Source organism: Psammomys obesus, unplaced genomic scaffold (assembly GCF_907164565.1).
Source record: "Psammomys obesus unplaced genomic scaffold, mPsaObe1.curated_primary_1811, whole genome shotgun sequence".
Taxonomy (NCBI): domain Eukaryota; kingdom Metazoa; phylum Chordata; class Mammalia; order Rodentia; family Muridae; genus Psammomys; species Psammomys obesus.
The window spans coordinates 12,376,382-12,402,140 of NW_026596064.1; the positions used below are offsets into that span (position 1 = coordinate 12,376,382).

General features: G+C 44.7%; 1 protein-coding gene across 1 annotated transcript in view; it reads left to right on the forward strand.

Annotated features, from left to right (window-relative positions):
• Positions 1 to 25,759, forward strand: part of Lmln (leishmanolysin like peptidase) — a 52,062-nt gene that overhangs the window by 656 nt on the left and 25,647 nt on the right. Inside the window, exons 2-10 of the mRNA XM_055625227.1 lie at positions 1 to 99; positions 4,264 to 4,361; positions 5,468 to 5,498; positions 6,753 to 6,835; positions 7,229 to 7,346; positions 8,757 to 8,935; positions 15,490 to 15,595; positions 17,422 to 17,516; positions 21,257 to 21,374. Coding sequence (XP_055481202.1) covers positions 1 to 99; positions 4,264 to 4,361; positions 5,468 to 5,498; positions 6,753 to 6,835; positions 7,229 to 7,346; positions 8,757 to 8,935; positions 15,490 to 15,595; positions 17,422 to 17,516; positions 21,257 to 21,374 — 927 coding nt within the window. The remainder of the gene's footprint in view (positions 100 to 4,263; positions 4,362 to 5,467; positions 5,499 to 6,752; positions 6,836 to 7,228; positions 7,347 to 8,756; positions 8,936 to 15,489; positions 15,596 to 17,421; positions 17,517 to 21,256; positions 21,375 to 25,759) is intronic.

Consider the following 25,759-nt stretch of genomic DNA (forward strand, 5'->3'; position numbering starts at 1 on the left):
CTGCTCGTGCTGGGCGGGCTCCCGGCCGGCGCCGCGGCCGCGCCCGTCTCCCTGGGCGCCTCGCCTCCCTGTCGGCACCACGTCCCTGCTGACGCGGAGGTAGGACGAGCGGGCCGGGCGGGGGGCGGCCGGGGCCGCGGAGGGCGTGGCGGCGGGCGCCGGGCTGCAGGTGCTTGCGGGGGAGCCGCGGCCCCGCCAGCTTGGGCGAGCACCGAAGAACCGACGCGCTCGCTCCAGCCCACCGCTGCCCCGCTCCCCACTTTCCGACTCGGGGGATCTGGCACGGATCCCCGCGGATTCCTAGATCCTGACGCCGCTTACCCAGGCGGCGCGCCGGGGCCGCTTAGCTGACGGCTTGGGAGGAGGCAGAACCGGAGCTGCTGAGAGGTCGCTGGAGACAAAGTTCAGCTTCTTTTTTCTAGTTATCTATCACTTTGCTGCCTTTATTCCACCCCCATCCCCAAACCCTGCAAAGTCTGTTCCTCGTTCGTTTCCAGTCTGAATTCTTTTGGTCTCCGTTCAACTCTCGACCTCAGGTCCGCCTACCAGAACCACCCCAGTTAGAATGAATGCTCTTTCCATTTGCTCAGAACGCCTTATCTGCCCTGGATTCTGTCTCTTCACCGGGTTCTGCTCGTGATGTGCTCAGCTTTCATCCCGCCTTGCAGGGTAGTTTAGTCATAAGATTCCTGGAGATAACATTTGTGTTACACTGAGCCCTTCGCTCGGAGGCGGCTCCGCTCGCACTGTACTATTCCGTGAGTCATCGGGGACAGAATCAGGAAAGCTTTACTAGCCGGCCAGTGGTGGTGCACACCTTCGGCCCCAGCGCTCGAATCTCCCAGTTCGAGGCCAGCCTGGTCTCCGGAGCTAGTTCCAGGACAGCCAGGGCTACGCAGAGAAACAGACAAACCCTTGTAAAACAAAAACAAACAAACAAACAAACAAACAAAAAAAAAGCAAGCAAACAAAAAGCTTTATCTAGCCCAGAAATTTCATCCTACTAATTTTGTGGTAATTTCCAAGAATGTTTTATGTGTGCTGTTTAACTACGTAAGCCCAAATGTTAAGTGATTGTGTTATAGCTTTTTGCTTTGTGGGGTTTGGTTTGTTTGGTTTTGGTTTTTTTGTTTGTTTGAGACAGGGTCTCATATAGCCCAGGCTCACCATGAGTTGGAAGGTGCTGGTGATCTCCTCATTCCCATGCTCCTATCTCTCAGGCACCCAAGGACCTGCATGCAGGAATTTAGCTTTTATCATGACACTGTGTTTCAGCTGGATTGTTTTTTATTTTCTTGAGACAGATGTAACACAGGCTAGCCTGCATTCACCGTGTAGCCCAGGCTGACTTCTGTGATGCACTGGATAACATCTCTAAATGCCATCTGATGTTCTTGTTGTCTCCAGACTTCCTTCTTTAAGATTGTAGTCCAGACTGGCCTTGAGCTTGCAGTGTAGCCCAGGCTGGCCTTGAGTTAGAGATCCTCCTGCCTTAGTTTGCAGAGTGCTGGGGTTAGAGATATGTGTTATCACTCCCAGCTCAGGTCTTCTTTTACTCTCTCTGGTGAGCTTTTCGTCTCAGTTGGTGTTCTTTGAAGCCACAGTCCCCTCTTTGGTTCTTTCTGTTGTTGCCTGCTGGGTGAGCACGTGAGAGCCGCTTCTGTTCAGACCCACTTCTGCTCACTGCTGCTTTCTCAGCACAGGCCACATTCTTCTGCTGGCTCCCGTGACTGTTAAGTTTTCACTAGTTAATGGACTCTGTGGGTTCCCCACTCGGCAACTTTTTCCCATAACTTTGTGCTGCTGAAAGTCCTGAGTTCTTCTACCTGTCAAGCCTGTACGGCCCTGCATTCTGCCACCTGTACAAAACCAGAGTGGGAAGAGCTAGCCTTCTAAATCAGAGGGACAGTCCCTACATTTCCAGAACAGATTCTTACAAGCTGTGCCTTCAAATAGTAGTCTTCAGTTGTTTGGTTTTCCGAATCAGGGTCTCATGTAGCCCAGGCTGGCCTGGGACTCTCACTCTGTCCCCTCTGCCCGCCTCTACCTCCCAAGTACTGGGATTACAGGGCTGGACCTCACATTTGGCTTCAAGTAGTATCCGTTTAAAATATGTCCTCCAAATTTGATACTGTGTTTTCTATCTGAAGTTACCATTCCATTTCTGGAAGCCAGCATTTCACATGTCCACTTTCCTCAGTGAGGGTTTTGTGTTCCGGCTTCTGCAGTCTGTATGTGGCCTATTGTATATGTAAGTTAGAGAGAGAAAAATCCATGTCTGTCTGTCTATCTGTCTGTCTGTCTCTCTCTGTTTTTTTTTTTTTTTTTTTTTTTAGACGGTTTCTCTGTGTTGTAGCCCTGGCTGTGCTGGACTCACTCTGCCTGTTTCTCTTTTCTCGAATAGCACCTTTCCCATGGCACATCCTGATTCTGTTCCTGGAAGTCTGACTCGCATGTCTTCTGTCTGTGACTTTGATTAGTTTATTAGCAATTACTGGACTTAACTGTCCTTCATAACCTCCAGGCAATGTAGCTTTCCCACTTGCCTCCAAGTACCAGCCACGGTGGCTTGCATACGAAGACATGGCTATCTGTTTAAATTAGTGACTGTAGCATGGGGGCGCAGTTCAGTGACAGAGCGCATGACCCAAAGCCCAGGGTTAGCCTCCAGCATTGTGAGATAGCAGCAACAATAGAGCAAAACAAAAGCAACACAACACTGTCCCCCAGACAGGGTGAGGAGGAAGCCGGAAGGCAGGCCAGGGGAACAGAGTGCCCGGTACACGCCGGAGGACTCTGCTCGCCACGCCTGGTCAGCTCAGCGGCATGCAGTAGAGTTTCTCTATGAAATACATAATCTCATTTTGTTATACATTCTGAACTATTAAATATAAGAAAAAGCAATAGAAGTGATTACTCACTGCTACAAGATTGTTAGTGCTCAGACTACTATTAATTTAGCTAAAACTTTTTTTTTTTTTTTTCTGTGCTTCATGAGCTGTGGTGGTGGCGCATGCCTTTAGTCGCAGCACTCAAAGCAGGCAAATCTCTGTGAGTTTGGGCCTAGACTGGTCTATACAGTGAGATCCAAGTCAGCCAGGGCCACCTAGGGAAACCCTGGTATGGGGGTGCCGGGGGAGAAGTTGGTCATTCCAACAAAGCCTTTCTAATTCTTATTTTTCAAAAGGAAAATAGTTATATAAATGAGTTAGGGAAAAATAAAAGAGGTACTCTTTTGTAAGAAGTTTTTTTTTTTTTTTTTTCTCTTTTTAAAAAAGTGACTTAAGTTCTATTGGGGCAGGGGTAATAGCTCATTTGGTAAAGTGCTTGTCTGTCAAGCATGAGGACCTGAATTTGGTGTCCTAGAACCCAAATAAATAAATAAAATAAATAAATAAAGGTAAAAAAGTAAATAAAAATAAATAAAACTGGGCAGTGGTGGCACATAATTTTAATCCCAGCACTTGGGAGGCAGAGGCAGGTGGATCTCTGTGACTTAGAGCCCAGCTTGGTCTTTAGGGAAGCAGAGACAGAAGGATTGCTGGGGCTCACTATCCAAACAGCCTAGTGTACTTGGCAACTCCCTAGCCCAGGAGAAACCTGGTAGATGGCATTTGCCTCCTCTCTCTCTCTCTCCCTTTCTCCCTCTTTCTCTCTCACACGCTTTTAGTCTCATTTTCTTTTTGTTTTTGAGACAAAGTCTCCCTGTTCACACTGTAGGTCTGGCTGACCTAGAACTCACCATTCAGCCCAGGCTGGCCCAGGACTCACTATGCAGCCCAGGCTTTCCTTGAACTCACTATGTAGTTCTGGGTGACTTAGAACTCACCACGCAGCCAGGCTGGCCTTGAACTCCTAGAGATTGCCTACCCCTGTCCCCTCAGTGCTGGGATTAATGGTGTGAGCCACCATGCTTGGCCTTTTGTCACCCTCTAAAGACTTGGAGGCAACAAAACTAGAATCTATATGACAAACTACAAATAATTCAAGCCTTTTCAGTAGCTGCTGTTACCATAATGATCTCACATCACTCAAGTTTAAATACTTATCTCTCGGGTGATAACATTTTCTTGGGAAACATTTGGGATTCAGTAATGCTAATATGGAATATAAGGTTAGGGACTTTGTGGGAAGTATTACACTGAAAATGTGGTTCATTAATTTTGCTTAGGTCTCAAATGAACACACATTATTATATTTAAATTTTAGTTAAATAAAAGTGCCATATCAACCTTTTAGAGTTTTCAAACTTTATTCTTCTAGGTCATAAATAAGGTTCATCTTAAGACAAATCATGTCGTAAAGAGAGATGCTGATGGGCATTTACGAATCAAGACTATCTATGATCAGAGTATTGAAGAGTAAGTTTGCTGTTCCTTTGCCATTTGTTTGTTTGTTTGTTTGTTTGAGACATCTTACTAAATTGCCCAAACTAGCATCACCTCATTGTATTGTCCAAGGTGACCTCAAACTCACTCATTATCTTCCTGCCTCATCCTGTTGACTTTTTTCTATTGTCAGTCTAAGTATTAAAGATATTTTCATGCTTATCTAGCATAATATCCATAGATGGAATAGAAAACAGCTAGCGCAACTCGAACATAGAACTGAGTAGAGATCGCCTTTATTCTGAAAAGGCAAAGGCTGTGATATATAATTAAAATCCGTTTATCATGAATACTTTAAAGAGAACAAGGCCTTACTCAACTGTGGCCATAGCACTTGTCAGTAAGTGTTAAATTTAAACTTAGAGGAGTTGCAAATATAAACCACAATAAGGAGGTTTACAGAGTTATTCAATAGCTGGATTATATAGTCTGATTTATATGTTGTCTGAGGGCGGTCCAGGCGACAGGGACATTCCAAGTCTGAGCAGTTCCTGAAGTGCTCATAGAGCAGTCGTGTTGTTCTCCGCCCTAGCCATTCTGAATGGATGAGATAATGAAAGGTAATCATGCAGTTCCGTGCTTGGTCCCAGAATAAAGTCACATACCCGCTGAGGTAAGCCAAGACTTTGGAAGACAGGCTCTGAGCTTTTTTTTTTTTTTTTTTTTAAGATTTATTTATTTATTATTATATAGTATTCTGTCTGCATGTACACCTGCATGGCAGAAGAGGGCACCCAGATTCCATTATAGATGGTTGTGAGCCACCATGTGGTTGATGGGAATTGAACTCAGGACCTCTGGAAGAGCAGCCAGTGCTCTTAAGCACTGTGCCATCTCTCCAGCCCCAAGCTTTGAGCCTCTTTATAGGACTTTTTAGGTCCCTTGACAGATACAATCCTGACAGATGGCCGGGTGCTCTGACTCAGGGTGGCCATACTATTCCTGTGTGGTCGTAGAGACTGAACCCAGGGCCTTGTGCCCGCTAGACACGTGCCCAACCACCGAGCTTTGTCACCAGTCTTCAGAGTGGCAATTCTTATGTTTTTCTCATTTCCTCCCTCCGTTCTCCTCATTTTCAGGTTGCTCCCTGAGAAAAGATATCTTGTAAAGGTATGTAGTAATAAATAATCGTCAAGTGGACACTGCACAGTACGTTATTACGTGTTAATTCTTCCATGAAAAAGAAGAGCATATACATGGCTTGTGAATGAATGAATGAATGAATGAATGAATGAATGAATGAATGAATGAAATATTTTGGTAGTAAACATATTTCTCATTTTAATAAAGGTGGTTTTATATTTAGCAGAACTTTGTTGGTGTCTGACATCAAATGATCATTTTATAATTTGATATTAAATCAGCATTCTCATCTCTTTTTTTCTCGGTCTGTCAAGTTTTGGGGGAACAGTGCATGCTGAGGATAGTGGACAGAGGACAGCTTTTGTGATCTATTGAGGGTACCGTGCTCTGGGTGGGCATGTTCTCTCTCCTAAGGGTTAGCTGGCGTGCCAGTGTGACACGGCAGGGGCATTATTGTCGATGTCATTCCTATGTGTGTGTGTGATGTGAGTGCCGGTGCCTATGTAGCGGCTAACTCTCCAGAGCGCGCCCAAGGTTGCTCTAAGGTCATCAGGGATCAAGCTTGATTGGGGCCTGCCTCTACCCACTGAGCCATCTCATCGGCCCCACCCAGAGTCTTTTATACAGACTCCATCTCAGCAAGGGAGGGGGGGGTGTGCACCCGTGCATGCCTGGAGGCTCTCTCTCGTGTGCGCTCGCCCTCTCTTGTGTGCACAGAGAGGCACAGGTAGAGGTCAGGGGACAACCTTCAGAGTTAGATCTCCCTTTCCACTGTGGGTTCCTGGGATGGGCAAGGATCGTCAGGGTTGTGGAGTACACGCCATCACCTGCTCAGCCAGCCTGTTGGCCCTCATCCGGGCTCTACCTGTGGAGGCTCGCATGGAGGTCAAGCTATCTCCCTGAGGCCCACAGACTAATGAGCTCCTACATAAGATTTTCTTATCATGAGCTATCTTAACACTGGACTCTAAGTGAGCCTTGGGCTTGAATCGTAAGGTTGGAATGTGCGTCTTTGTTAATGTACTCAGTCTCCAGGAGTTAAGATTTATGCTTTCTAAGGCCTGAGCTGGAGCTGGGGAGTTTCTGCCTGATCCTCTCTACTCCAGACTCCACTAGATTCACTCTCTTGCTGTCATGTGACCCCAGACAGGCGTCTGCATTCCAGAATCCTGGGAGTTTTTTTTTTTTCCTTTTTCTTCCTTTTTTCTTTCCATGATTATTTTTTTAAACACGCTCTATTTCATGACTGTAATTCTAACAAGATTTTTCTGTTTTCTTTAGAACAAACTTTTCCCACAAGCTATTTCTTATTTAGAGAAAACATTTCAGGTTCGGAGACCTGCCGGAAGGATCTTACTCAGCAGGTACGTGACACCAGACACTGATCATTTCCTCCATTTGTTTAGCCTCCATGTGGTTGTGCTGTTTGCTTTGTAAGGCTTATTTGGGATTTATGGTTCAGAGAGTTAGGGTCCATGGTGGTGAAGAAGAGGTCGTTGGCGGCAGGCAGCTGGGGCAGCAGCAGAGAGCTCACATCTGGGACCCACGCTGGAAAAGAGAACCCACTTGAAATGGCAAGGGTTTGTGCAACCTCAGTGCCCCCAAACTCCCCAAACAGCCGCCAACCGGGGACCAGACTTACTGAGAAGATCTATTTTGAGCCACCACAAGTGGCTGCCTGTGTACGGCTGTATTGTAACTGCTGGGAACCATTCTCTTTCTTTCTTTCTAACTTTCGATGCGTGAATAAACTAAAGACAATGTGCGACAAACCAGTACCTACGGAAAGAAAACGACCCTCACAGATACTGCACTGGGGAGTGTGCGGCGCACACCAAGTGTGGCCCCGTCACGGTGCCCGAGGAGCATCTCCAGGTATGTCGGCCGTGCTCGCTCGGCAGGGCTTTCTGCTGTAAGCAAGACATCCAGAATCTTTCCCAGCAAGGGTTCCCAGGCCAAAGTGCGGAGGCACGTCAGCCTGTTTGCTGGGCTCTGGAGTAAACCTGGCCTCCTGCATGCTAGGAAGTACTCCGGGGTAGCCACGTCCCCAACCCTGCAGCTCCAGGTTCTCCCAGCAGCCCATCCCAGCTCGGCTGCTGGTCTTATTCACCCATAGCTTTGCAAGCTCGTTTGATGCTTTCTTTCGTCCATCTGCATTTGTGCTTGGGTTTGCTGCAGCAGTAGAGTTGAGGACTCTTCCCCCCTCCAGAATATTTCTTTTAGCATTTTAAAAGGACAGTTTAATGTCTCCTAAAATACAAACTGTCAGCTTCAACCCAAGTTCTGGCTTTAATCCATAAAAATACTAGCAGCTTACCAGGCCCAGTGACATATACCTCCAATTTTACTGAAACCAGAGGATCACTTGAGCTTATGAATTCAAGAACAGCTGGGGCACCATTGCAGAATTCTGTTTCGAAAAAGACATAATAGTGGTTGTATATATGTATTCAGGGGTGTTCTTTATGAAACTATAAATAGACCTATTTAGTTTATGAAATTACAGTGTAGCTACAAATGGAATGTTAGGCAATACTTGCAAAGGAAATCAGTCTCTGGAAGACATGTGTCAGCTCTTAACTGAAAGAAGAAAGGTTGGGAGTCAGTAGGTCTAGCTAGTTTGTTTATCTAAAAAGAACAGACGTGCATACGCAAAAACAAAACAAAAGCCCTCTGCAGTGAGCCAGGGGTGGTGAGAATGTCTGTAGTCCTAGCACTTGGAAGGTAGACGTAGGAGGCTCTCAGGTTTGGTTTCAGCCTGGGCTGCATAGCAAGACTTACCCCAGTGGGCAAAAGCAATCAGGAGACACCAATGCACCCTCGCTTCCTGTCCGTCCTCATAGGGTGGCTGCTGCCTGCGCCGTGGCTGCTCAGCTCTGAGTACCTCCTTGCCTCTCCAGTCAGGGTCAGAGGAAAGGAATTGCATGTTATATTCTAAGAACAAAGAGTCTCCCCTGAGCTGTCTATGCTGTTACCTGTGTAAATCCCAACTACACAATCTAACCGGGCGGTGGCAGCGCACACCTTTAATCTCAGCGCTCAGAAGGCAGAGGCAGGCAGATCTCTGTGAGTTTTGAGGACAGCCAAGGCTACACAGAGAAACCCTGTCTTTTTTTTTTTTTTTAAAGTAGTCTGCAGAGATGGCTCAGAGGTTAAGAGCACTGGCTGTTCTTCCAAAGGACCTGAGTTCAGTTCCCAGCAGTCATGTGGTGGCTCACAGCCATCTTGATAACGCTCCTCAGCTAGCTCCTCTGATCTGCTTTTTCTGCTCACGTGTGCGTGCAGCCTTGCAGGGTCTGCCGAGAGGGTAAGTGGCCCTGTGGAGCAGTGGGTGTGCTCGATCAAGAGGGCGTCCAGGATGCAGACTTTGTTCTTTACGTTGGTGCTCTGGCCACGGAGAGATGCAGCCACGAAAACATCATTTCTTATGCAGCCTATTGTCAGCAGGAGGCAAAAATGGACAGGTAAGCTTACCTCTGAGGCCGCTCCCCAAAATACTCTATGTGAAAGGAAGTTTGCATCTGCTAGGTGACTTCTGGGATTAAGACATGTTATTACATGAAAGAAAGTGAAAATTTTCCCTTTACTTTTTCCTCTTTCTTAGAAAAAAAAAATATTGTTTGTATGTACATATGTGTGTCAGAGTATGTATACCACATGTTTGTAGAGCCCAAGGATGTCAGGAAAGGGCATCAGATTCCTTGAAATTGGAGTCACAGGTGGTTGTGAGCCACCACTCAAACGAGGGTCTTCTGGAAGAGCAGCCACTACTCTTTAGCTGCTGAGCCATCTCTCCAGCCTCTCTTTGCTTCCCCCTCCCCCCAAAAAATATCTACTGTTAAGAGAGATTTTTGAGGGGTCTGGAGAGATGGCTCCCAGGTTAATTAAGAGCACTGCCTGTTCTTCCAAAGGTCCGGAGTTCAATTCTCAGCAACCACATGGTGGCTCACAACCATCTAAGATGAGATCTGGTGCCCTCTTCCAGAGTGCAGACACACATGCAGGCAGAGTACTGTATAAATAATATATAAAGAAATCTTTTTTAAAGAGAAATAATTTTTGATTAAAAACACACACACAAGATTGAGAATTTTATCGTCTTGCTAATTCCTCTTTAAGGAAACAATTTGGACATTAAATATTACTACTGTTAACACCTTAAACTGTAAGAACATAAAAATATTCTAGTATTTGTATTACCTACCAATTTAACGTCTTACAAGTTAAGTCAGTAAAAACTGACTACATATGCAAAGGATTGCCTGTCACATACCAGAACATTAGTGAAGGGAAGTGGTAACTCTAACATGACTTAAAGTGTTAGAGTGTAAAGTTCAGAAGTTAGTGTGTTTAATTCACATGCATTTCATGACCATTGGTTCTACATATCTGCCAAAGACTTGTTGACTTTAGAAAGTTGTTTTTCTTTTCTTTCTTTCTTATATTTATTTATTCATTTATTGTTTGAAATGGGTATTGCTAAGTAGCCCCAGGTTGGCCTTGAACTTACAGTGATTCTCCTGCCTCAGCTTCTTGGAGTGCTAGGATTACAGAAGTATGCTTCCAGTTCCTGAAGGGTATGAAAAGTAAGCCTGTCTTGTAAAAGTAGTCAGTCACTGTGATGTAATAGTTCCTTCCTCTCACTGCTGTTACAGAGAACCCAACAGAAATAAGTGAAGAGGGCTGGAGAGATGACTGAGTGGTTGTGAGCACATACTGCTTTCCCAAAGGACCCCAGTTCCCAGCACCCACACCAGGCTGACTCACAACTCCTTTTGAGACCCTTTATTTCCAAGGGACCTGATGCCCTCTTCTGGCCTCAGGGAGTACTGCACTCACATGCACAGACCCATACTCTGGCACAACTACATCTAATTAGAAAATGTAGGGACTAAAGAAATGCCTCAGTAGTTAAGAGCTGTTGCTCTCGCAGAGGACACAGGTTCAGTTCCTAGCACCCACATGGAGGTTCATAACCATCTTACCTTCAGTTCTAGGAGATCAGATAACTTCTGACCTCTGCAGACACCAGGCACACATGTGGTACACATACATACATAAATACATACATACATACATGCAGGCAAAACATTCACACACATAAAAAATAATTCTAAAAATAAATAAAAATAAATTCAAAAAGTTAAGGGAAGAGGATTCATTTTCCTTCATAACTTCCAGGCACACTTTATCATCACAGGGCAAGTGTGACAGAGATGAGCTCTAAAGCAGGAGGCAGCTGATTACACTGCATTGGCAGTCAGGAAGCAGAGAGGCACAGTCCATAGCTTAGTGCCACTCATATTGAGGGTGGATTTTCCTTCCTCAGTTAAGGCTCTTTGGAAACACACTCATGCCCGGAAGTGTGTCTCCCAGGTGGTGGTAAGTCCAGTCACGGAGACAGTGAGATGAACTCTTATAAATCCATCCCTTCTCAGTGTGAAACCCAAACGCATCCTCACCTCATTGCTGTTGCTTTTGAGGGAAGGTCTTACTTAGGTAGTCCAGGCTGGCCTTGAATTCACTGTGTAGTAAAATAACCTTGAATTCTTAAACCTCCTCCCCGTCTCCACCTACCAAATAATGAAGTTATAGGGCATGTGCTAGTATGTCTGACTCAAACATACTGTTTTTAAGCCACAATATAAAAGCTATGTTGAGCTTTATATCTTAGAATCAAGGTGACTTGCCCGGATGAGTAGGGGAAAGCTATAAAAATCCAAACCCCAGGTTGACTGAATCTAGGTTAATTAATCCCATTTCTGTGTCTCCTCATGCTGAAAGCGTGCACTGTATCTGCTCGCCTTCTGGTGGGAGAATTCAGCATAGGAGCAAGACACATGAGAGCCCTGGGATTGGAAGGCGTGTTTGAGTTTTGTTCTGCTCTTTAGTTAGCTGTGGCTTCTTCACTGTCTGGTTGACATTTAATATGAGCACACAGCTAAAAGAATAAATAAATGGTCTTTGCACCAATGAATGCGAAGCTAGTCATGCTGGGGGCAAGATTTGCTTCTTCTAGAATGTTGATAAGGAACAACGGGCATCACAGTGTCTTTAATTCTGCCCGCCCCACCTACCATTCACACACGTGAGATACGGCCTCCTGTAGTCCAGCCCGGCCTGCAACCCACTCGCTGGATAGCTGAGGGTGGCCTTGAGTCCCTTCTCCTCCTCCTCCTCCCCACTCTCAGGTTTACAAAGCCCCCTGTGCCACACCCAGTCAGTTATTCTGAGTCTAGAATAATGTGTGTGAACCCCTGCTCACCCCACAAAGAAGGTGAACAAAACAAACTTGTGCACTTTCCTCCTGGGATGTAGAGATTGCAGAAGGAGACAGATAATAGCTAAATATACTTACAAGGAAGCATTTGGTTTTAAATGTGATACATTAAAAGTGTAGCATAGAACAAAAGGAGAGAATTGCAAGGGGTATCATTCAATTGTTTTGGGAAGGAAGACCTTTGAAGAAGTAAAAATTTAGCTGCAGCCTGAGCATTCATAGGCTTTAGTCAAATAAACAGGTAGGGGACGCTCTGTGGGTGGAGAAGTGCATGTTTGCAGTCTTGGCTGCTTGGAAGGCTAGTTAAGGCAAGTTGAAAGTTGCCTGTATAACTTTTTTTTGAAAGCTTCTTAATATGTTGCCATGAAGCTCACCATGAAGAATTGAACTCAAAGTGTTCCTCCTGCTTCTGCTTCCCAAGTGCTAGAATTACAGGCATGTACTACCATGCCTGGTTTAGCATAGGCAACTTAACCAAGATCCTGTATCAAAATGGAAAAAATAAATAAGTGTTGGGAACATAGCTTAGTGGTAGAGTGTTTGTCTAGCATGTGTGAGTCCCTGAGTTGAGCCAGAATAAAGAAAGAAAAAGAGAGGTGGAGGGGGTGGAAATTCATCCTACAAAAAAAAAGTCCTGTGGACCCATTGCTGTAAGCCCCTTTAAATAAGGCCTGATGGTACAAGCCTGTGATTCCATCTATCCAGGAGGCCAAGGCAGGAGGAACACAAGTTCAAGGCTACCTAGGCAGCAGAGGGACTTTTAGTTTAAGGCCAGCCCAGGAAACTCATTAAGACCTTGTGCTAATCCCACCAGGCGAGAATTAAGACCTCAACCACAATTTTTGACCCACATTTACAGCAAGCTTTAGTAAATACTGGCCAGAATGATGGACAGTGGCCAGGTCCGTACGGGGATTTTCAGAGAATGGCCACAGACTGTGTCAGTCTCAGGCTTATAGCGGCGAAATCCACAGGGCTGAGTGCTTCCCACCTTCATCACATGGGGGCAAGCATAGAGGCTGACATTCTTCCTGCCTAATGGGATCTAGCACAGCCTGTGCAGTTGAGGCAATCAGCCTTGTTTACAGAAGTGAGAACACGTGGCCTGTTACCTTACATGAGCAACTGCTCAAAGCATTCCAGGGGGTTATCTGTCCTTGAGCAAGTGAGGCTTACAGATTAGGGGCATTTTTTTTCCTTTTGTAGATGTCTTAAGCACAGTAATTTAAATGTAAAAAGAGAAAAATAAGAGTCCAGTTGGCTGTACAAGTGGAGAGAGGACCCTAGGGGTCTACCTCACCATCCCATCATACCCAGTTCCCATCATGCTCTAGAAGAAGCTACAGCACCGTCATGAAGTTCATGGGAATGGGCAGGGAGAAGTGGCCCTGAGCATCCTCACATCAGCAGGGAAAGTTCATCACAACACAGGTTTTGGGAACAGCAGAAAGGTTCATTATAAGAATGGATATGGAGCCAGGTGGTGGTGGCGCACGCCATTAATCCCTGCACTCAGGAGGCAGAGGTAGGTGGATCTCTGTGATTTTTGAGGTCAGCCTGGTCTACAAAGCCTGTCCAGGACAGCCAAGGCTACACAGAGAAACCCTATCTCAAAAAAACAAAAAGAAAAAAGAAAAGAAACAGATATGGTTTTATTAACAGGAATGATGCCAGGGAAGGGATATTTGTTCACCAGACTGCCAGGAAGAACCTTCATGGTATCAGACATGGACACCCTGGAGTTTGGTTTGGAAGGGTGTGGAGGCAGCAAATGTACAAGCCTTTGTGGAGCTGCAGTTCAAGGCAGGAACTCCACAGCAGCCCCTAGCAGTTATAGATGGAACAGTGACGCAGGGCCCCTCTGTGCAATTATTATCAGAACACTGAGAGTAAGGGAAGAATGAGGGATCTGAGAATGTTCCCAAGGGCCAGGCCCAACAAGGCTGGTGATAGCACAGGCTTACACACAGAGACCCTATGAGCATGGATTGTGGCGACCAGTTTCCAACCCACTGTGCAGGCAGAAGTGAAGGAAGGTGCTGGGTAGCAACAGGCCAGTGAGTTACAGTGTTACAGACCGTGGTTCTTCGATGGCTCTGAGGGCTAAAGAGGATCACCATGATAAGGACCGGCAATGGACAGTCAAGATGAGACCCAGAGTCAGAGCCTTGGTATCAGGCGACTTCAGTGTCCCACACAGAGGCCCAGAGAACCCTAAACCACGGTGAAGAGCCAAAAGCACCATTCCTGAGCAGGGTGGGGCTTGGCATTCTTACCGTCTTCATCAGAGGGAGAAATGCCTGTGGTCTTCCAGCAGTAAGAAACCACGAAAAGACTGACAGCAGCCAGCTCTCCAGCTTGCTGCTTGCCCTGGGCCCAGCTATCTAGAGCTGCCCACATTGTTCAGCCTGGGGTCTTTATTTTTACCTAAAGAGTCTTTTTTTTTTTTTTTCTCTTTTTGTTTTTGTAACAACTAGCATGTTTTGGTTCTAAGCCTGGCTATTCTTAGCGCTCCTTTAAAAGCCTTTAACTTGGGCTAGAGGGGCGGCTCATTAGTTGAGAGCCCTTACTGCTATGGCAGAGGACCTGAGTTCAGGTCCTAGCCCCCACATTAGGCTTCTCACAGCGCCTGGAACTCCGTTCTAGGTTATTGAGCACCCTCTTTGGTCTCCAGGGTATCTATACTCACACCACATACCCACATACAGGCAGACACATAAACAATCAAAAATAGTAAAAGAATTTTTAAAAAGGTTTTCAGCTTGTTTCATATAGTCAAGTTGAGGTTTTGCAGAACTTCGTTCTTGATTTGTATAAAAATTCACAACTAGATTCCTCCCCACCCCCTCATAAAAAAGTCAACAAACTGCCAAGTATCTGGCAATAAAGTTGTGAGTATTAAAAGATAATCTTTAAAAAACATAGGAACATAAAGGGGTTGCAGACGTATACTGTGTAGTGGTAGAGGGTTTCCCAGAGCATGTGAGGCCCAGGGTTCAGTATTGTGGCAGCAGCGGACTAGACTGTGTTGAAAGGCCAAACTCAAGAGAGCGACAGCAAGTTCCTAGTGGGCTGAAGCCTGCCGTGACATACTTAATTTAGAAATTACTGTGGTTATGTTTGGTTTTTTTTTTTTTTTTTTTGAGATGGGGTTTTATTGCTATGTAGCTCAGGATAGTTTCAAATTGTCAGTTTTGCCCAGCTTCCCAGTTCTGGGCTATAGGCACATGGCACCATGTCTGTCCTTTGCTAATGTTTTGATTAATGATATACTTCTTCAAAGTACCTAAGTCCGGTGCTATCAGGAAATAATAGTTTATTATTTAAGTAGGACAAATATTCATTGTAAGTATAATGTTTATTATAACAATGAGATCTGTGGTATTTCCACAGTAAACTGTTAGAGTGACGATAGAGGACACAGTTGGGGTTCCTTCACATTATCTGTATGCCACAGCTTTGAAAGACAGCCAGTTGCACAGTGGTGATTACTCAGGGTGTTGAACGCTTGAAAGCCCCCATCCCCCCTCCAGAAAAACAGATATTGCTTTTTCAGGCCATTGGAAAGCAAAATGTCTTGAAAGGGAAAAAAAAAACAAAACAAAACAAGAATTAGCTATAAAATTATATTTGCTAGTAAACAATGTCCTTGAGCTGTCTTTCATAGGGAAAGATAGGTTAGCAAATGCTTTAAGTATCACTGGAATATAGTGAAAAGTGTCATGTTTATTTTAACAGGCCGATAGCAGGATATGCTAACCTGTGTCCAAATATGATCTCCACCCAGCCGCAAGAGTTTATTGGGATGCTGTCCACAGTGAAACATGAGATCATTCACGCCCTGGTAAATGCTGTTAACTTCTGTCCCTTCCTTCAGGCCTTTGATTTGTTGCATAGTTAGTCACTTTAATACAGGTTTTAAGTGATATGTGAATTCTTAGGTTTGTGTTCAGTAAAACCTGATTATGTGTCTGCCAAGAAGAGTTTTTAATGGTCAGGATCAGGGTAGGTTGAGTTTTGCTATCTGGTATGATTTATAATTAAACAGTCATTCCCACTGGATAAGTAAGGCGACTAAACTTGTGAAGAGAAGCATCTTGGAGCTAGATATGATGGCTCAGGCCTGTAATTCTAGCATTTGAGATGCTAAGGCAGGAGGATTGCTGCAAGTTTGAGGCCCTGGTTACAAGCATGTGCCGCCGCAGCCATCGTGTGCAGGGCTGGCCAGCGGCTCTAGCAGCTGAGCTCCATGCGGAGCTGAGTACCCCTGACACGGAAGTGGGGATACAGGTATGTGAACATGATGCCAATTTGAGGCTCAGACTTTGAGCTTTTGTAGGTCCTGGAAAGAGTAATCTTGATCCCTCTGCTCCCGACACCATTCAGTACTGTTGATAATTTCAATAGCAGCGTTACCTGGCTGCAATTTTGGCACTTTGTAAATTTGGCTGAAGAAGGTAGCCCAAAAATATCCTTGTCATGTTTATGGTGCCTTAGATAATAACTTTTTCTTAAGTTTTCCTCTCTTCAAATCTGATATTTATAAATAAAGGCCACTGATGTGGTAGGGGGTTGGTCCTGCAATTCACTGTGCTAGTTTTATATTTTAAATTTTTTTCCCACATTTGGAAATGGTATCTAATAGGGTCTCCAACAAGAAAAAAATACCAAAATATCTGTAAAACCACACAGGTGAATTAAAAAGTACAAGTCTTCATGCTCTATAGTGTGTGCCTGGAGGCATCATGAGACATAGCATTGACATACATAGTATTTAGCCTGAAAACAAATTTAAAATATATAAGGTACTTTAGAAAATCTTGTATTAAAAACATTTACATCAGAGGGGGCAGCAGCCCTATCAGGCCACAGAGGAAGACAATGCAGCCAGTCCTGATGAAACCTGATAGACTAGGGTCAGAGGGAAGGAGAGGAGGACCTCCCCTATCAGTGGACTGGGGGAGGTGGGCATGGGAGGAGATGAGGGAGGGAGGGTGGAAATGGGAGAAGATGAGGGAGAGGGATAAAGCTGGGATATAAAATTAATAAATTTTAATTAATAAAAATTAATTAATTTCTAAATGAAGAAGATGAAGAAAAAAAAAAAAAACATTTATATCAACCAGGCAGAGGTGGCACATGCCTTTAATCCAAGCACTCAAAGCAGAGTGGATCTCTGTCAGTTTGAGGCCAACCTCCTCTACAGAGGGAGTCACAGGACAGCCAGGGATACACAGAGAAACCCTGTCTTGAAAACCAAATTAAAAAAAAAAAATTACATTGGTGGGCTAGAGAGCTGACCAGCCGAGAACACGAACTGCTCCTTCACAAGATCTGACTTAGTTGCTAAGACCCATGAGGGGCAGATCACAGCCGCCCCTCACTCTAGGTCCAGGGCACCGAGTACTCTCTTACGGCTCCTGAGAGCGTCCACATATATAGATACACTCTCATTCTCACAGATACATGCGTGTGAGTAAAACCAGAAATGCTCTTAAAACGTTGTTGTTCGGAGTTTTAAACTGTAGCTAAAGCTCCCTTCCTTGCTATTGAGTGGAAGCTGCGGGGCACTCTTGTGACATATCAACAGCGCCTCCTTGATGGCAGGTGCTACTATGTCTGCTTGGACTTAGCATCCTCCTGTAAGACGCTTTAAATTCTTTCTTCCAGGGTTTCTCTGCTGGGCTCTTTGCCTTCTACCGTGATCAAGATGGAAACCCCCTGACTTCAAGGTCTGCAGATGGCCTCCCGCCTTTCAACTATAGGTATTTGCCGTTTTCATTCTCGTTCTTCTCTTTTAGGACTCGGACTTTAGCCTGAGAACCACAGCATTTGCTGCAGTCAATGGCAGTGTCTTCGTTGCCACCTAAGGGAGCTATAGATACTAAGACAATTTTTAGTTTTAGTTTTGTTTTTTCAAGACAGTGTTTCTCTGTGTAACCCTGGCTGTCCTGGAACTCCCTCTGTAGACCAGGCCGGTGTTGAACTCAGAGATCCACCTGCTTCTGCTTCCCAAGTGCTAGGGTTAAAGGCATGCACGACCTCTGTCCAACGACAGTTTTATCATCAACAGCCAAATCATATAAACCATCTCAAAATCTATCAAGACTAGGTTAAATAAACAAATTATAATATATATGTTCATAAAACTGAAAACTGCATAATACTAAAAAAAAAAAAAAACCCACACTATTGGCTGGGGTGTGGATCAGTAGTAGAACACGCGAATGTGAGGTCATAGGTTCAGCACCAGCAAAAAAACAAAACAAAACACCACATACCTTTGCTGTGTTGAAGAAACGTGGATGGATTTCTCAGGTATAGCGTGAAGCAGACTAAGTCAAATAGCCTGTTTATGTGGAGGTGTTCATAAAAGATAAATGGCTTTGCTTTAGGGAACAGTCTGCCGCCTGCCATACAGAAGCCACAGGTCGGGCAGTGTCAGGGATGCTGACTGTTCTGTAGGTTTCTCAGGGTAGTAACATGGGGTAAGCATTAATAATTCATCGGGACTGGCAAGATGGCTCAGCAGGGATCGCTCATGCCGTACAAGCCTAACGTAACACATAGTACATACGTACACACGTGCACATACCAATAAGTAGGTCTCCAGTGAAATAGTTCACACTGGTTAGTATGTAGTTGTTTGTTTGTAATATTTTTAGAGTAATTATAAAGTACAAAATTCTAAGCAGGGGTGGGGACTTGTAATTTCATCACCTGGGTGCTGGAGGCAGGAAGCTCAGAAGTTCAAGGCCATCGTCAGCTGCACAGTCAGTTCAGGAGAGGCCTACATGAGACCTCACCTCAAAGAACCAAAAGGGGCTGCAGGGTGCACAACCAAGAAACAAAACATTAATGCCTAAGTGGATGTTTTTCCTGGACTGTGCTTTTTATTTGTTAGCCTGGTCTTTGAGAAGATTGATGGAAATGGAAATGACCAGGTTAGCATGATCTGTGGAGTGGGAGAATGATGTATGTGAGGACTCAAGGGAAGCTGGTGTTTTTTGAACTCTTCCAGCATAAATGGAGATACTGGAGGAATAAATTCAATTGTTAGCCACGCAAAACTGGATTAGGTTCTAGCCTGTTTGGAGAAACCATTTTAGCTGGGCTTGGTGGTTTGTACCTGGAATCCCAGAATGTGTAAGGCCGAGGCAGTAGATGAAGGAGTTCAAGGCCAAACTCTGCTACATTGCAAACTTAAGGCCAGCCTGTACTACACGAGACTCTGTTTGTTTGGTTTAAAAAAATAAAAAATGGACAAAAATGAAAGGGAGGTGAGGAGGAGGGCTAAGAAAAACTGTTACCCTTGAAGGATTTTGGTTGATTAATGAGCTAAAAACTATTTTCTTACTGGCTTTGTTCATTGTGTTTAAACACCATCTTCCAAAGATAAGTAAATAAAAATCAAATGAATGAATGCAGTGACCCCAACCCATGAGTAATAAGAGTACTGAATAGCAGGGTTTTGGGTGGAGGACAAAAGTGATGACTGGGGCCAGGAGGTCCTTCGTAAGCTGATGGCTGATCCAGACAACTTCACTAAGAAGTACAGCATCTGTGGGGGAAGGGCCGAGATGAGCAGAGAGCCAGGTGAGCCAGCGGCAACAAAGAACACGGACTGCCTCAGGCGGCTGCCTAAGGACTGATAACCACTTCCCGGGGGAGAGTTGTCTCCCCAGAAATGGCAGCCTTCACTCTAGGAGGCACTGGCTTTCGTCCTGGACTGGCCTTGCCAAGTCCACTCCCGAACAAGGGCACAGAACTGAAGTTCCCTTTGTCCTTTCACCAGGGCCTCTGAGGAAGTCCGGGTCAGTCTGGCTCCCCAGAATGCGTGTGACCAATTGCCTCACGCTCCTGCTGCCATGACATTCCCCCCACAGTGGTCTGCATTCACCGCCGCCGCCACCACACACACACACGGCGTTTCTCTGTAGCCCTGGCTGTCCTAGAACTCACTCTGTAGACCAGGCCGGCCTCAAACTCAGAGATCCTCCTGCCTCTGCCTCCCAAGTACTGGGACTAAAGGCGTGCGCCACCATTGCCCAAGCTAACTATATCCGTTTTTAAATCACAGTCCAAAATAAGGTGTCTCTTTAAAAAAAAAAAAAAAAAAAAAAAAAAAAACTTCTCAAATTGGAAGCAGATAAACAGATGCTATAAAAGGAACTGGTTATTCCCCAGAGATACAGCCCAGTAAGACAGGCTAACCTCGAACTTACATGTAGCTAAGGATGACCTTGACTTCCCTCTGACAGGTGTTTCCCCACAGCTAGTATACCCGATGCTGAGGACCAAACACAGCTCCAGCTCTGTACCAAGCTGCACCCCTCGCCTGGCACTTCAGTTTTGATGTACATGTTTTGGGGTTCTTCTGTAAGTCAGTTAGCGCTCCTGTCCTTGCTGGATAGTCTTGTCACTATCCACACTTGGCCTCGCATCTCTTTTGTCTGATGTTACCATCGCGGCTATGGCCCTCTTCTGAGAACTTGCTGTGGAGCACAGCTTTTCAATGATTTTGCTTCCCACTTATTTGTGTCCTTGAATCTCAGCAGCGTTTTCTTGGGCTTGCATAGTCCAATCAGGCATTTTTAAAAACCCCTTTTGCTACTACCATCATGGGATATTGGTTTTCACAGCAGCCTTGAAATTTTAGACAGGGTATGAGAACCCACAGGGCTGGCAGTTCTTCATGAAACTATCCAACTCCCAGAATAAATGCTTCTCAGCTTGATGCGGCTCTTTGCTTATTTCCAAGGCTCTGAAAAAGTTGAAAATCAACTCTCATTGAATTTGCACCAGAATTTCCAGAGACCTTTACTGTGCCGTTTTCCTGAGAATTCGCTAGAATTTAACTTTGTAGATGACTTAAAACAAGAATTTAACCTTTTCCTTAATGGATAACTAGTTTCAGTGGATAGCGATTAAATCATTGTTTCATTAAAATGGCAGTATATTTTTCCAGTTTCCTTATGTGCGTGGGTCTCACTCTGCTTTGGTTCCTTATCTTTCTTCTTTTCTTTTTTAAATTTCTCCAAAGAAGCCAGGGAAGGCTGGGTACAGCTCAGTGGCCGAGTGCTGCATCTCTGGGAAGTCAAAGTTAATTCATGCTTGTCCCAGCTCGGGATTATTGTGTAAGCTTGAACAAGTCCTTCTGTCTCCATAAGCCTCTGCCTCTTTTCCTCCAAAAGACTGCTAGAAACCCATCATGAAGCCGGGCGTGGGGACGCACACCTGTAATCCCAGCACTCAGGGAGACAGAGGCAGGTGGAGCTCTGTGAGTCCGAGGCCAGCCTGCTCTACACAGTGAATACCAGGCCAGCTAGGGCCACCCAGTGAGAGCCCATCTCAAGAAAGAAACTAAAATGCTTATAAGAACATTTCATGGATATGACACATAAGAAACTCAAGTATTTTCGTGTCATGTTGATATTCCTAGGCGCTTTTACATTTAAAGTTGTAAGTGGCCAAAAGCGACTGTCTTCTTATTCTGCAATTACAGTCTCGGCTTGTACCAGTGGAGTGATAAAGTGGTTCGAAAAGTGGAGAGACTGTGGAACGTGAGAGACGACAAGATAGTCCGCCACCCTGTGTATCTCCTAGTGACGCCACGTGTTGCTGTGAGTATCACTGACCTTCACGTCTCGTTTCTCATCACGGCTCTTCTTTTCTGGTCACTAGTGTTTGTGAATGTGTACTTAAATTTCAGTCCATAATGGAAAACGTGTGATGACAGAGTAAGACAGCAACAAGCCAAGACAGAGGGGAGGAAACAGAATTCTGGAGGAGCATGTTGTGGTCCCCACCAAGCCCGCAGCTTTGAAGGATGAGATGAAAGGTGCTTGTGCCTAGGGAAAACCAACTTTATTCGGTTATTTGAGAGCCAGGAAGTTGGCTTGGAGTGTAAAAGTACCTGCCACGGGGCCTGGAGAGATGGCTCAGAGGTTAAGAGCACTGGCTGCTCTTCCAGAAGTCCTGAGTTCAATTCCCAGCAACCACATGGTGGCTCACAGCCATCTGTAATGAGATCTGGTGCCCTCTTCTGGCATGCAGGTGTACATGCAGGCAGAACACTGAATACATAATAAATAACACATCTTTTAAAATAAAAAAGGTCCTGCCACACAAACATGAGGATCATCATTCAGGTCCCTAGCACCCCATAGGGGAAAAAAAGCCAGGAACAACTGGTGCTTGTCTGTGACCCTAGAATTTGGCGGAAGAGTGGGCAGATCTCTAGAGGTCAGGGGATTGGTCAGCTATACTAACACGGTGTATTAGCTCCAATCTCAGTAAGCATGCTTGCAGGCACACGCGCACACACACAATAGATAAATAAATAAATAAATAAGTCTGTGTAATTTTAAAGATAAGGTGAGAATGTTCAAGGGCATACCTGACACTGACCTCTGCCTTGCACATACGTATGCACACATAGGAGTGTGTGTAGACACACCACACACAAAAGTATTTGAACAGAAAAGTAAAAGAAGCCATGGCTAGGCTAGAGCTGTGGTCAGTGTTTAAGAGCACAGGCTGTGTTTGTTTCTTTCTTTGTTTATTTTTTTAAAGATTTATTTATTATGTATCCAGTGTTCTACCTGCATGCTGGAAGAGGGCACCAGATCTCATTATAGATGGCTGTGAGCTACCATGTGGGTACTGGGAATTGAACTCAGGACTTCTGGAAGAGCAGCCAGTGTTCTTAACCACTAAGCCATCTCTCCAGCCCCTGTTTGTTTGTTTGTTTGTTTGTTTTTAAGATTCCTTTATTTATGTATTTTATGTCTGTGTGTGCTCTTCATGTACACCTGCATGCCAGAAAAAGGCATCAGATCACGTTATAGATGGCTGTGAGCCACCACATAGTTGCTGGAAATTGAACTCAGGACCTCTGGAAAGGCAGCCAGTTTTTCTTTGTAGCCCTGGATGTCCTGGAACTTGCTCTGTAGACCAGGCTAGCTTCATACTCCAGAGATCCACCTGCCTCTGCTTTCCAAATGTTGGGATTAAAGATGTGTGCCTCCATACCTGGTTAAATTTTGTATATTCTTATCAAAGAATATGAGGTAAATATGACCAGGGCTCACCGTGGCGTTATGACCCAGGAGTCATGGCCATTTGGAGGAGAGTGTGTCAGTGTTCGAACAGTCCTGAAGTGATAGATGCATAAATGCACTCTTACCTGGTTTGACAGCAGCTTTACATCAGTCTACTGGAGAAAACCACTATTGCTGTGATGTTTCTGAGTATTGAAACAGCCCCACACATATGCACGCCATCATCAAGAAATTTTAAAATACCAAAGTGGAAGATAACAAACTGTACACTAGTGGGATGCAGTTAGTGATGTGAAGACAGCCTTTGGGTTGGGAGGAAATATTTGCAAACCATATATCTACTAAGAAGAATGTAGCTGCAAGAAAACAAAAATCCTACTGAAAAAACAGACAGGAAGACAGATGTCACGGTGTATGCCTGTAATCCTAGCACTCAAGACTCTGAAGCAAAGGATGAAGAGGCTAGCTCAGCCCAGGTTACATAGCGTGACCAAGGCTCCTAAAAGGAGAATGAAAACGAACAATAAATAATGCCTGACTTGTTTTTTAGTGTGTGTGTGTCAATTTGTTGTTTGTTTGTTTTTTGAGACAAGGTCTCTCTTTGTAGTCATGCCTGTTTGGAACATGCAGTATAGACCAGACTGGCCTGGAACTCACAGAGATCCACCTGCCTCTGCCTCCTAAGTACTAGGATTAAAGGGATGCAACACCGTACCCAGCGACATTAAAAAAACAAAAACAAAAACAAAACCGCAAATGGCCAATACATATATAAAATGTTCAACATTACTAAGCATTGGGAAATGATTAAAACTCAGGCTTTAGAGATAGCACAGAGGTTAAGAGCGCTGGCTGCCCTTCCAAAGGTCCTGAGTTCAATTCCCAGCATCCACATGGTGGCTCACAACCATCCAAGATGAGATCTGGTGCCCTCTTCTGGAGTGCAGGCACACATGCACTGTACATAATAAATAAATCTTTTTTTTTTTTTGTTGAAACAACTCTAAGAAGGTATCTTACATATGTGGCTTTTATCAAAAAGATAGAACGTGAGATGTATTGATTGAGAGAGAGAGAATATACACTGTTGTGGGAATATGAATAAATGCTTCCATTGAGGAAAGCTTTTTTTCTCAATAAATCATATAGAATAGGATACAGTAATACAGGATACAGTAATCCTACTTCTGAGGTTTGAAATCAGTTTGTCAAATGTCTGTACTCGCATATTTGTTCAGCGCAAGTCACAATAACCAAGTTATGGGAGCTGCCCAAAACTGTCCGCAACACCATTCAGACTTAAAGTGGAGGGAAACTCGTCTGTGATGTCATGAGAGACTCAAGAACATCATGCTGAATGAAGTGGGCTCAGCACACAGGAGGAGCATGCAGTGCGGCCTGGGCATGTGGGGCTGCTGGTAGAGTGCTTGCCTAGCTGCCCAAAGCCCCGGGTTCAGTCCCCACGACTACATAAGGCGGTCATGTGATGCGCACCTGTGTAGCCAGTACTCCGGAGGGGAAGGAAGGCCAAGGTCACCCACAGCTGCATAACAATGTAGGGACCAGCCTGCCACACAGAAGGCCCTCTTTACGATAAAATCACGGAGCACACAGGGACGGCATAGGGTGGGGGCTACAGATCATAGGGGAAAGCACAGAGGGAATGGTGCAGAATTCCAAACAGGAGGAAGGGCTTTTTTCTTACAAATCCATTGTTTATCACATCTGTAGTGAATAAATTAGTATTGTCTATTTAACAATTGCTATGGGGCCTAGGAGGGTCAGGGGTTAAAAGCACTGGCTGTTCTTCCAGAAGGCCTGAGTTTGCAGCCCACCACCCACATGGCAACTCACAACTGGAATTCTAATGTCAGGGAGTCTGACTTCTTTTTCTGGTCTCCCTGGGTACTGCATGCACATAACGCACAAACCTGTACTCAGGGCCCCTCAGATACACGTAAAATAGATATTTTTAAGTTGCTAGGGAGCAAATTTTAAATATTCTTTTTGAATGTTTTTAATATATTAATTATACATAATAATTGCCTTTATTGTGACAGTGTCACACATGTATGTATTTTGAGCGTATCTCTGCTATGCTCTCTGTAGTTAATAAAGACCTCAACTCCTAGATCCTCTCACCTATAATGACAAGCATGTGCTATCACACGCTGTAAAAAAAACTTGTTCTTTATAGTCAAAAAAAGTGAAGAATAGTGTTTTCTGTGGTAACCATCATCCATGTAATAAGCTGGAAGTCCCACAATGCCTCTGGCACCCTTTTGCCAGATTCAAGGGCTCTGACACCCTTTTACCTCTGTGCATACACACAAATACACACAAATAAATAAAGCATTCTTAAAATAAATATTTGGGGGCTGGAGAGATGGTTCAGAGGTTAAGAGTACTGGCTGCTTTTGCAGAGGTCCTGAGTTCAATTCCCCAAAACCACATGGTGGCTCACAGGGATCTATAATGAGATCTGATGCCCTCTTCTGGCATGCAGGCATTCATGCAGGCAGAACATTGTATAAATAATAAATAAATAAATCTTTGAAAATTATTTTAAAAATCTTCAAAGAGAGAAAAGTACCAAAGTACTAAGAGAAATAATAATTTCCTTTCTTCTTCCTCCTCCTCCTTTTTTGGTTTTTCAAGACAGGGTTTCTCTGTGTGTAATTTTGGCTGTCCTGGATCTCACTCTGTAGACCAGGCTGACCTTGAACTCACAGAGATCCACCTGCCTCTGCCTCCCAAGTGCTGGGATTAATAGCATGCACCACTACTGCCCGGCTAAAATGATAGTTTCTAGCCAAGAAGAATGTGAGAACATCAAAATTTGTACTATGTTAAAAATCATATTTTTAAGAGGTTCTGTCTCATCAAACTAATTCTTTAAGGCCCGCTTGATCATAGCATGTGATCAGGCCCGCTTGATCATAGCA